At 39.4% G+C, this 11,669-nt stretch overlaps 1 protein-coding gene across 1 annotated transcript; it reads right to left on the bottom strand.

The window, feature by feature from the left end:
• Positions 1 to 2,294: 2,294 nt before the first annotated feature.
• LOC122662154 lies at positions 2,295 to 3,201 on the bottom strand. Its single transcript, XM_043857720.1, has 3 exons — positions 2,943 to 3,201; positions 2,383 to 2,847; positions 2,295 to 2,308 (listed from the first exon to the last, which is right to left on the bottom strand). Exons 1-2 carry the CDS (start codon positions 3,132 to 3,134, stop codon positions 2,407 to 2,409), a joined length of 633 nt encoding a protein of 210 aa, XP_043713655.1. The 5' UTR covers positions 3,135 to 3,201; the 3' UTR covers positions 2,295 to 2,308; positions 2,383 to 2,406.
• Positions 3,202 to 11,669: the final 8,468 nt, after the last annotated feature.

Below are 11,669 nucleotides of genomic sequence, written 5' to 3'. Positions count from 1 at the left end.
GACAAAGGGTTTGTCACCAGGAGTGTTTGAGAAACACATGGAGGGCATGGGTTTAAAATGTATGGAGAATTGGCTTTTATGTACAAGTGGGAGATTGTTGGACAAGTGTGTGTCCATCAAACCCGGTTCAGTCCGATTCAACCCGGTTCACGTTTGTATTGAACATTTATACATTTTAGTTTAATATTGTCACATGCGATATAAACTTTTGAGCATTATGTGTCCGTAAGTTATACTTAAAATGGTAGTCGCGACTAGGGTTTGGGCTGGGCACCCTTATCATATGGTCGTCGCATTAGGTATGTCTAGACATGTGATGTCAGGGTATGAATGCGAGTGCTCACATGTTTGATGTGTGCATTGGCGAAGAATCTACTTTGTCGATTCCCTCATGTATTACTGCCAGATGTAGGAAGGGATATACATGTGTCACCAACACCCTGTACCTGAGGGAACCCTGTCACTGCAAAGTGTGATTGCATTCTTTGGTTCATCAATGACTGAGACTCAAGCGAGTCAAAGCCGGTGTTCTGGGAATGTGTGAACACTTTGTGAGTGAAGGAGTTATCCAACACGGTCACCACTGCCCGATTGGGAAACACCAAGATAGAGACTGTCTGTGTATGGTCGGATCAGAATCTGGATCCAGTGCCATTTTGGAAATGGTTTTGCAAAAATCTATTTATATAAAATGATACATTATTTATAATTATTTGAACAAAGTATTTTATCGAGTTTTGCAAGACCCGATCAGATGCATAGACGCTCGTATATGGACTTGTACTATGGATTGGGGTTTGGCAGTACATGTGTACGTGCCCTAGATTCCATAATGATGGTGTTGATTAGTGGGGGGGTTGTATATGATAATAGTTATCATATAGGGAGTTATTTAGAATTTGCTAATTTAATTGGTTCTTTATTTAATTAATGGATATGGTGCTAATTGTAATTATCCATAAATATTAAATAAAGTAATTAATTAATACTTTCCCTATTAGATTCTACTTCTTCACCTGTGTAGCACTTTGAGTTTAAACAGAACTGCCAAACAAAGAGAGAGAGAGTCAGACTTTCAAAGGGATTAAATCTTATCCATTCAGGGTTTTTAATTAAACCCTGGCATTATATAAAGGGGACCAAAAACGCAGAGGGGGCAGTGCTCCACGTTCAGCTTGGCCCCCTCTCTCCTGAGTTTTGGTCAGCCTCTCCCTCTTGTGATCTCTCTTCTTCTATTTTTCTCTCTACTGCAATTGAGAGTTAGGGTTTGTGAAACCCTAGATCTGTGCTAGAGAATTTGAGAGCATCTGCGTTTGGCTTGAAGAACCTTGGTAGCACCATTGGAGGTTTAGATCTGTTTGCTTGGAGTGCTCACTGGAGGAAGAACCACTGTCTATTAGAAGAGCAACACTTGAGGCTCACCAGGTTAGCAGTTCTTTATTAATTCCTTCAGTTTATTGATTATTAATATTTATGGGATGCGAAAGAAACTCGAATCGATTTATTTCTGCTGCACATTCGAGTATGGGATGGATCCCTCTTGCCATGTGATGACTAGAGATGTATTTTTTTCTGTCCCTAATATGTTCTAAAATTGCATGGGACACATGAGGGAAGGAGAAACACTGATAGGGATGCACCAGGGTTCCCATGGGCAACTATGGAAAACCCTAAAATTAAAATGGGGCACCCATGGGATAACCCAGGGTGTGCAAAACCCTAATTTTCAGTTAATTGGTTTCCCTAGGGAACCATGGTTTGATCCCTGGACCGTAGTTATGCCTACAATAAGTTAATAGCAAAAATTATTTCTAATAGACTTAAATTGGTTATTGGTGATCTGGTGAGTTTCAACCAAGAAACTTTTATCTCAGGTAGAAGCATCTCTGATAATATTCTTCTTTGTCATGAGATTGCTCGAGGGTTTGAAAGGCAGAATCACTCACCTACTGTTCTTCTGTAGCTTGACATCCATAAGGCTTTTGATTCTCTCATATGGGAATATCTTGATTAACTTTTATACAAAATGGACTTACCCCCAAAATAATTTATTTTCCATTCACCAAAAAAACAATAAAAAAAAATGCTTCTTTGTGGTTTCCCCAGCCTAAGTTCTATTTGGCTTCTCAAAATGCTTGTTTGGTACCATAACACATCTATCACATTTAAATTGGTTTAAGAAGATGCATCAAGGACTGCTGATCAGAAGTCACAACCAGAAGAATGGTGATGATATAAAATATTTAATTTTTTAGAAGAAACAAGCAAACACCTTTCATTCATCATAATAAGAGGTATAAGCTGACAACTCACATAATGTTATAGCTCATGCTTTGTACTCTTTGTGATTGCTAGCAAGACATTATTCCTTTTATTAATTACTAGACTGTGTTTAAGGCATCGATCTTAACTATATATTCGATTGCCTTTACGCCATAACCATGATTCTGAGGGACATCTAGGCAGAGGTGGAAGCAGAAGGGCCTTTCGACCTAAACCAAACGGCCATCCTTCGCAGTGACAAAGCTCCTGAATTATTGATCTCCTCTTATCATCCCCAAAATCAATCCCATTCATGCTCGAACAACGCGATAATCGACTTCCAACAGAGAAGAAAACATCTCTACTTGCACTCGAACAGCGAGAGAAGCAACTCCCAACTGAGTAAAAAGACTCCACCTCTTTATCCTCATGTTTATTATCTTCTACTTCCTTCACTACTTCCTTTGATGAAGTAAATAAAAACTCTTCCATCCCTTGAAGCAAAACCCACCTTTGGCTATCTGAATTGCTAACACGCCTTAGCTTTGCTTCCATTGCACCACTTTGGATTTCAAGAATTATCACCTGAGAAGAAATAGTTATAATAACAATGAGAGTAAATAGTAATTGAAATCTAGGGTTGAGAACTTGAAGTAGTAATTAAAAGGATGGATATATACTTCTAGATCATCATCGATGTCACTGGACAAATACTCTTCTTCTGGTCTTGCAGAAGAAACCCTACCAGGCAAATTATGGAAGTGAGAAAGTGCTTCCTTCAGTAATGAAAAAAAGAACCTGCATGGTTTGGAGAGATCTTTAGTTTCTTCACAACAAAGTAAACTTATGTTGGAGGTATTCTTCTTGCACATGATGGTATCAAAAGAAATTCTTGTGGGATTTGATCAGAAAGATACAGAAATGAGTTGTGTTCATGTATTTATAAAAGGTTTAATATTTGTATGATAGTGGCCTTGCATCTTAATTGAAATTCTTGGTTTTCCTATTCTTTGGGGTAAAGATAAAGTTAGAAGAAGGAGATATTTAAGAATACTCTTGATAACAATTTGAAACCCTTATTTACAGTTTCACTTTTGGTTTAAGACAAAGTAAACAAAGACATGGTACCAAACAGAGTGCTCTTTGTCAACATTCGCTTAAAGTGATTCTCTATCTTCCAAGTTCCCTAGTGGATTGACCCCACAGAACTGAAAAGACAATATATTTTGGACTTAGTAGTCATGTAGGCCTAGCCAGTTTGTTCTGCAGCAGCCCTAGGGATGGATGACATGCCTATGGAATAAGCAAGCTCTCAAAATCATTTGGACCCATGATTGATTGCAATCCAGAATGAAATGGCCTGTCTGATTTCAGATAAGCATAGCATCTAAAGGACAGCATAGATCCTTCTCAATTCCTCAATTCCATTTGTTGTGCCTAAAAGCTAGCCTCATGGGGGACTAAAGATAGTCTCACGAGAGTGAAGGGAGGACAGGAAGAGTGTGGTCCTTATAAGGATTGGGGACTTCACTCTCCCATGAGGCCTTTTAAAAACTGTGAGGGCGACATTAAGCTAGCTTCAACAGGCAACTTAGAACGGACAATTTCATGAGATGTATTCTCTAACCTCATCACCATTCAATATCTTGTGCATAGAAGAAGTGGAGGTTGGAATTCCACAAGCAACTTATTTTGTCAGCCTCATGGGTGACTAAAGATAGTCTCACATTGGTGAGTGAAGGGAGGACAGGAAGAGTGTGGCCCTTATAAGGATTGGGGACTTCACTCTCTCATGAGGCCTTTTAAAAACTGTGCACATTGGTGAGTGAAGGGAGGACAGGAAGAGTGTGGCCCTTATAAGGATTGGGGACTTCACTCTCTCATGAGGCCTTTTAAAAACTGTGAGGGCGACATTAAGCTAGCTTCAACAGGCAACTTAGAACGGACAATTTCATGAGATGTATTCCCTAACCTCATCACCATTCAATATCTTGTGCATAGAAGAGGTAGAGGTTGGAATTCCACAAGCAAATTACTGTGGGCAAACCAAAGCTTTTTTGTATTATTTCCTCGGAATATTTCTAGGGCCACATTAGACCAGTTTGGTTAGAACAAGGAAATTTGAATAGTTTTTCCATGGAAAAGTGAATTGAAGTAAAATGAAATGTGTTTACCAAAAAAAAAAAAATAAATAAATAAAAATGAAATGTAAAAAGAAAAATGAAATTTCAATAGAATATTTGGTCGAAAGTGAAAAAAACAAATTTGTTGACGAGACTTCATTTTTTCACATTTAATGAAACAAACTACGGTAGTATAATAGTGTATTGAGACTTCGAAAAGATGGAAAATTTGGCACACACATACATGCATGCAATAGATTCAAATGTTATTCGTGAAAAATTCATATTTATTACATATATTTGATATATGCATCACGATGATAGTGAAATAATTCACTCCACTATTTTTTTGGGAAATTTACACATATCTCCCCTGAGGTAAGGCCTAATTACAGATCCACCCGTGAATTTTGGATATTTATGTATTCCACCCCTACTTTCCAAAAATAATTAATAAGTAAACCCACTTTGTTAACCTGGGACTTAAAACGTTAGAATATATCATATATTGACCAAATTTCCCTTAATTATTGTTGCTTCAAACTACATTTTTTACCCTCAGAAGCTGTTCCACAACTGCCTTCACCGGAGGAGAATTGGTCTTGAAAGCTGTGTGCCTAAGGTCGACATTTGATCCAGCCGCTGCTGTTATCTCCACAACTGTCATGAGGCATTGTTCCTGCAACTCCCCTTGTTCCTTTTCAATGAGCTTCACAAGGCAAAGCAACCTTTTGATCTCGGTAATCCTCTGGCTATTGGATACTCTTCCATTGGAAAGGATTACAGCGCCTCGGCGCAACTAATCTTGAGATGGAGCTTCACCTCTAACTTCTCATTCTCCCTGTCTTTCCTGTGATGCCCATACAAACCAATGGCGTCTGAATAGTAAAAAAAAGAAGAAGAGCTCAAGCGTGAGTCCGGGGAATGATTTGGGTTCTATGTCGTTATGGTGGTGGATGGCTTTTGCCCCTTCTGCTTATGGTTATGAACAATAGATTGAAGGGAAAATTACACTGTCACCCCCTGAGGTTTGTATAAAATACAGAAAGACCCCTATGTTTCTAAATTATACAGCTACACCCCCTGAGTGGATGGTGAGTGGCCGATGTTAAATAATATATTTTAAATACCAACTTTGCCCTCTTCTAATATCCTGTTAAAACTTCATGGGAAATTCCTACTTTGCCCTCAGATTATAAACCAAAACCGACAAACCCTTTGAAGTTGCCTCCATCGCTGACCTGCAACTCCATCGCTAAACTGCAACTCCATCACTGACCTGAAACTCCACCGCATAGGTATTCATTTATACTTCTATGTCTTCTCTCCCGCATCTATTCTCCCTCTATTCTCTCTCGGATTTTTGTGTCCCTGCTCTCATTCATTCGCTATTAACCCTAAAAAATCTGCAAACCCAAACTTTGAAGGTATTCAAATTATACATCTCTGTCTTCTCTCCCTCATCTCTTCTCCCTCTAGTCTCTCTCGGTTTTCATATATTTTTCTTTGTTTTTCTGCTAAGTAGTTACGATCTATGATATTTTGGTTTGGAGTTGGATCTGTATTTTTTGGTTTGGAGTTGGATCTATGACAAATTGAGATTGATCCGATGAGCTGAAATAGTAGAACAGCAAAAATACCCAAATCTGGAACCGTAAGACCCAGAAATTGGGTGATTTTGAATAGCAAATGTATCTTTGGGGCAGACCAACAATGCCTGAAAATTTGATAAAGATCAGATGGTTGGATCCTCCTTAATAACCACTCGATCTGAGAATAAAATCCAACAAAAAAAAAACAGATAACCGCCTGTAATCTTGAAGAAACTGTATTGTAGATTTAATAGGGCTCTGATCAGGCCCAAAAACTAGTCGAGTGTCCTTCCAAAAGAGATAAATAGATCCCCAAAACAGTAATGTTAGAACGCTAGCTTGATGTAAATAACATAGATCTTGTTGCTGCCACAAAGAAAAACAGGGACTGGGTGACACTCTTATGCGGTGACAGATATCATCCCTTGTAGATGAACTAAATCTTCATTAAAAGCCAGACAGATGCAATAAACCCTAAATCGAGATGGTTGAATGCAACAAATAAGAACCCTAATCTGATTCGAGTAACAGGGCAGGCGAAAGGGGTGGGATGGGGGTAAGCTCCCACCCCTAATAGGGGTATAATAGTCATTTTAGGTCATGAATTACCAACACCATACCACTTAACGGGAATGATATAACGGAGTGGGACTGACTGTAACAACTAACCAAAACTCAGGGGGTGTGGCTGTATAATTTAGAAACACAGGGGGTCGCTCTGTATTTTGTACAAACCTCAGGGGGTGACAGTGTAATTTTCCCTAGATTGAATGATGGATTTTTCGTGATTGGGCTCGTCTAGGAAAACATCGATGGAGAGTAAGGAAACGAGAGGCCTAATGGTGTTCTCCATAGCAAACTCCTCTTGAGCAACGAGGTTGTGCTTGGCCATCCTAGTCACTAAATTGGCGACCCCAATCTAAACCCTCATGGATGAATCGAAGAGAACCTGCACAATCACTGGGATCCCAAGCTCTCTAGCGATGACACAAACCCTTTCTTGGTCGATGGTGAGGTTGAGCAAGACAATAACAGCTACAATTTGGGCATTGGGAGAAGCACCTTCCTTCAAGAGCTTCAGGAGTGGAGGAACGCCGCCCTCCTCAATGATGATCTTCTTGTTCTAGTCTTTGTCGATGGTGAGGGAGGTGAGCTGGTTGCAGCCTCGATGCAATCGGGCAAGGGACCCATTTGGATAGAAGCCATGACGGACTAGACCTAGGGTAGGATTGGTCGTTATTAGGGATGGGGGGTAAGGGAGACCTAGATACCTTCGTAGGTAACAAGTCGAATAAGCTGAGGAGCCACTTCATGTCACCGATGAAGGCGTTGAGCAGGTTGAAGGACTTGCAGAAGTCAATGGCACTGGTGATTTTGACGATGTAGTGAAGGAGGCCACTATGCTTGCACTTATTGACCAGCGTCCAGGCTTGCTCCAGGTACTTAGTGACGTTGGAGAAGATGCAGCGGATAGGGCACTCGTAGAGGGAAGGAGTGGAGGTGGCGAATCGTACTTCAAAGAAGGAAGATGCAGTGTTGGACCAAAAGAGGAGGGTGAGAACTAGGAAGAAGAAGAAGATGAGGACGATGAAGAAGAAGGAGAAGAAGAGGACGATAATGTCATTCTACCCTATCAAGGGTATATTGATCATAAAATGTCTAAAAATCTCTTACCGTTCGTAACTAATGGGAACAACTAATTGAGTGAGTTTACTTATTACTTACTTCGGAAAGCAGAGGTTGTATGCGTAAATATCCAAAACTCATGGGTGGATTTGTAATTGGGCATTACCTCAGGGGAGGTACGTGTAAATTTCCCTCCTTTTTTTTAACTAAAATATCATTTGAAACTTCCATCCTTTCACCTATATTCCATCTAGCTTAACGATTCCTTGGATCTAGATTTCCGTTATGATCATACATAAAATTTATCTTAGTGTTTACACTAAGCTCATCTTGGCATACAAAATCAGCATACTCTACCAGATGTTTGGACATCTTCCTTATGTTTTCAGTGTCTTTACCCAGTTTATACATACAACTGAGAATTTGCAAAAATAAAGCAGACTTCGAAGAGCTTTGTTGGAAGTGGAGGAACGATATTACTTAGTTTGCTGGAGGAACCATCACCTTTCTTCTCGTAAGACTGAAGTAGTAAAAGGAGTAACTAAGAAGTAGAGGAAGTGAGATTGTAGAATTGATGATGAAAAATGAACCAATTCTTAGTTATTTATATAGACAGTTCTTGATTCAAAAGATGAATGGTTGTAAAGAGTTAAACCTTTCAAATTTTCTAGATTGTTGTCTCTAGAATCTAAGCAAATCAGTTAGTAGTGCTTTTACACATTAATTAAAGTGAACAACTTCATTTATTCAAAAACAAACTTTGTTAGGTATATAAGGAATCCTAAGAACACACATAAGAACTAAAATGCAAATAACAATATCTAAGTATAAGTTTGAAAAATCCTAGGGAATGATAACAAAGTAATTAATGTAGAAATATTTTCAAAATTTGAAAACAAATAAGAGTTTATCTAAAATTTGTAGAGATTCGTTCGGACGTTTGTGGTTAACGACAGAAGACCGTGGTTATACCCGTGCCCAAACCAGTCTAATTTGAATTATTCATAATAGGTGTTGGGCGACCGTCGACACCGGTGACATGTGAGTTGTGGCAATCAAGGAGTCAGGTAGATTTGCTAACTAACCTCCATGTTCATGCTCATGGAGTGAAGGGAGCAGAAAGAGATATCCGCATAGACTTTCGGATGATTGTTAGTAAGTAACCGAATCTTGTTGCTTCAACCTATAAAGGTGTAGTAGAATATTATCATTTTACTGTGCACAAACTCCTACTAAATCATCCTTGAGAGGAGGCTAGAACAATGGAGAAATTTCAAAGTTGACAGTGCATAAATGATCAACTGGTCGATCCTACCGGTCGATCATCTGATCAACTAGATGCTTCATCTGGAGGTGCTGAAATCCTTAGTGTGGATTGCTGTCTATGGACCCAGTGCTCCGTGTTAAGACTCTCTTCATGTATCTCGTCATATTGTGAGATCCATCTACAACTTCATACCCCATATATATGAATTCATGGTGGTGGGCTCGCATGGTCCAACTGGATAATTAAAGAGTTTGACTAAAATAGGTTGTACAGGCAAACAGGCCTCAATGGCCCTTGCCTATAAATAGGAAAGTTGTTATAAAGCTCATTACTTACAACCTAAGAAAGGAAAGAAGAAGAAGGGAAAGAGAAGGAAAAGGGAAAGAGAAGGAAAAGGCTTGGAATTGCTTCAAGTTGTTGTCCATACTCTTAATCCAAGGTAGGCTACCTAATTCCTACCTTTTCCTTCCCATTTCTAGTGGATTTAACAACCTAGGATTTGGTGTTCTTGGTTTCTATGGAAATCTAGTATTTAGCTGAACAAGCTCAATTGATTGTGCTTCTTGTGAGTATTGCCCTCACTTGAACCTCTTCTACCTATGTCAGTTTGTTTCTAAACCAGTTTTTGTTATTTTCTTTAAAACCTAAGTTTTTAGTTCATGATCAATGATTTGATCATAACTCTCATTTCATATGGTAGAGTTAGGGTTTGTTAGGCTTAGATGGAAGGTAGAATGATTCAATACTCTTCCTATGGAACAAATTTGACCTTAGGAAAGTATTAGACTGGACCGGAGCTGAAGAACAGTTCTTGTACTTCAATTGGTCGATCCATGATCAACTGGAGGGGTCAACCGGTGGACAATTGTCAGAAGACAGTGCCATTGGTCCATCTACTGGTGTAGGGTGATCCACCGGAGGGATCATCTAGTGCCATCAACAGGTGGACCCAAACTGAATTGTTCCCTGACTTGTGTGGAATCCTTGACCATTCTTTAATACTTGAATTGACACAACAATGAACATGAATTAGGTACAACCTATCAGTGAGGCCTATTAGGGAATTGTTTGAGTGTTACATTTGGGAATTCAAATCACCAAATCTATAAACAAGGTGAGTGGGTTTGGTCTGATTTCATTTTGGAGTGTTTCAATTATATAAATTGTTGTATGATGCACTTGTACATATGCTAGAATTGTATATGTTGGAACTATATTATCTTGAACATGATGTTGTGTGTGGAAATGGGATATGGTGTGGCCGAGGTATGATGCCAGTACTGTGATCGCCATACTAGGTGTTAGTTTATTGATTATTATTATATGCAATAGAAATATATATTACATTAGGCTTGGAAATGGGTTGCGGTGTGGCCGATAGATGATTCCGGTACTGTATTCGACTTACTCAATCGTATGTTCAAGGTATGGGATTGCAGAGTGGCCGATAGATGATTCCAGTACTATCGTCACCGTCCTTGATTATATATGTACGTATGTAATACTTTATCATGTAGCTAACATGCAGTTAGGACGATTGATCCTGTGCTACAACCCCTTGCCAACAAGGTGTTACGTGTTGAATAACCCACAAAGGTAGGTTTGATGAGATTTTTTGAAATAACACTTCTGCGATACGGTGTGACTTCAGCCGGAGGACCGAACCTGGGTGACCGAGGCATGATTCCTGGACCGTGGCACTAGGACGGGGTTATCAAGGCTTGTTGGGTGACTGATGGTGCATTCCAGGACTGGCAGACTTCCTTTTTGCAACTAGGGTTTGTATCGCTGGGTGACTGAGGTACGATTCCAGGACCAGGGATACTACCTATTGTGTTGTAGTAGCACTATTGACCCATGACTTAGTTTTATTATTTAGGTTGATAATAAAATGAATTCATGGACCGCATCATGGATTATTTGTTTTTGCTTGCATGCTCCAAATCCCTCATTGAGCTTAGTGAAGCTCACACCACGTGCGTGCACTTTTTCTTAGATGATGATGCAGGTAATGCAGCTTCGATGTGTGAGGATGCTCTTTCCACTGTGGCAGAAGAGTGGTGGATTCCAGAGTTTGAAGAACAAGGGTCTGGTTGTGTATGCTAGTGGATATGTTTTGGCAAAGCTCCACTCGAAACATCGTTTGTGGGTATGTCGGATTGAGCCCCACCCGAGACTTCAGTTGTGGGTATATACTGAGCCCCATCCATGATGCCGGTTATAGGTATAAGTTGAGCCCTATCTGAGACGTGAGTTGTGGGTATATACTGAACCCCATCTAGGATATGGTTGTGGATTATGTATATTGAGCCTATTTAACTTGTCGGTGGGGTGAGCACTTGGGACTGTGCCCTTGTCTAATGTATCAGGGGGTTGAGGCCCTAGAAAGGTCACCGTGCCCTCATTTGATTTTTCAACAAGGATTGTTGAGCCTCATTGAGTGTTTCCAAGTGAATTGAATTGCTATGTGGATTGAATTCCCTATCCCCTTATTGAAAGTGAATCATTGATATTGACACGTGAGTTGAACCTTTTCCCAATTGATGGAATTGGTAATTGAATGGATATGTGAATTGAATCTCTATCCTCTTATTGAAAATAAATCATTGATATTGATATGTGAACTGAACATTTTCCACATTGACAGAATCGGTAATTGAATGGATACGTAAATTAAATCCCTATCTCCTTATTAATACTGAATCATTTGGATTGATGTGTGAATGAGACCTTTTCTTTTTTAATTTTATAATTGGAATAAATGATTGAATTGTGCCCCTTGTTGGCTATTGTTAAATA

This window comes from Telopea speciosissima, chromosome 5 (genome assembly GCF_018873765.1).
Source record: "Telopea speciosissima isolate NSW1024214 ecotype Mountain lineage chromosome 5, Tspe_v1, whole genome shotgun sequence".
NCBI classification, from domain to species: Eukaryota; Viridiplantae; Streptophyta; class Magnoliopsida; order Proteales; family Proteaceae; genus Telopea; species Telopea speciosissima.
Note: the sequence above shows the minus strand (reverse complement) of the source record. Positions and strands in the feature narration are given on the sequence as shown.

Bases quoted from the DNA above. Each gene is read 5' to 3' on its own strand.
- LOC122662154 (XM_043857720.1), bottom strand. From the start codon at position 3,134: ATGTGCAAGAAGAATACCTCCAACATAAGTTTACTTTGTTGTGAAGAA. The intron at 2,848-2,942 runs GTATATATCCAT...ATTTCTTCTCAG, and splicing joins ACATCGATGATGATCTAGAA to GTGATAATTCTTGAAATCCA.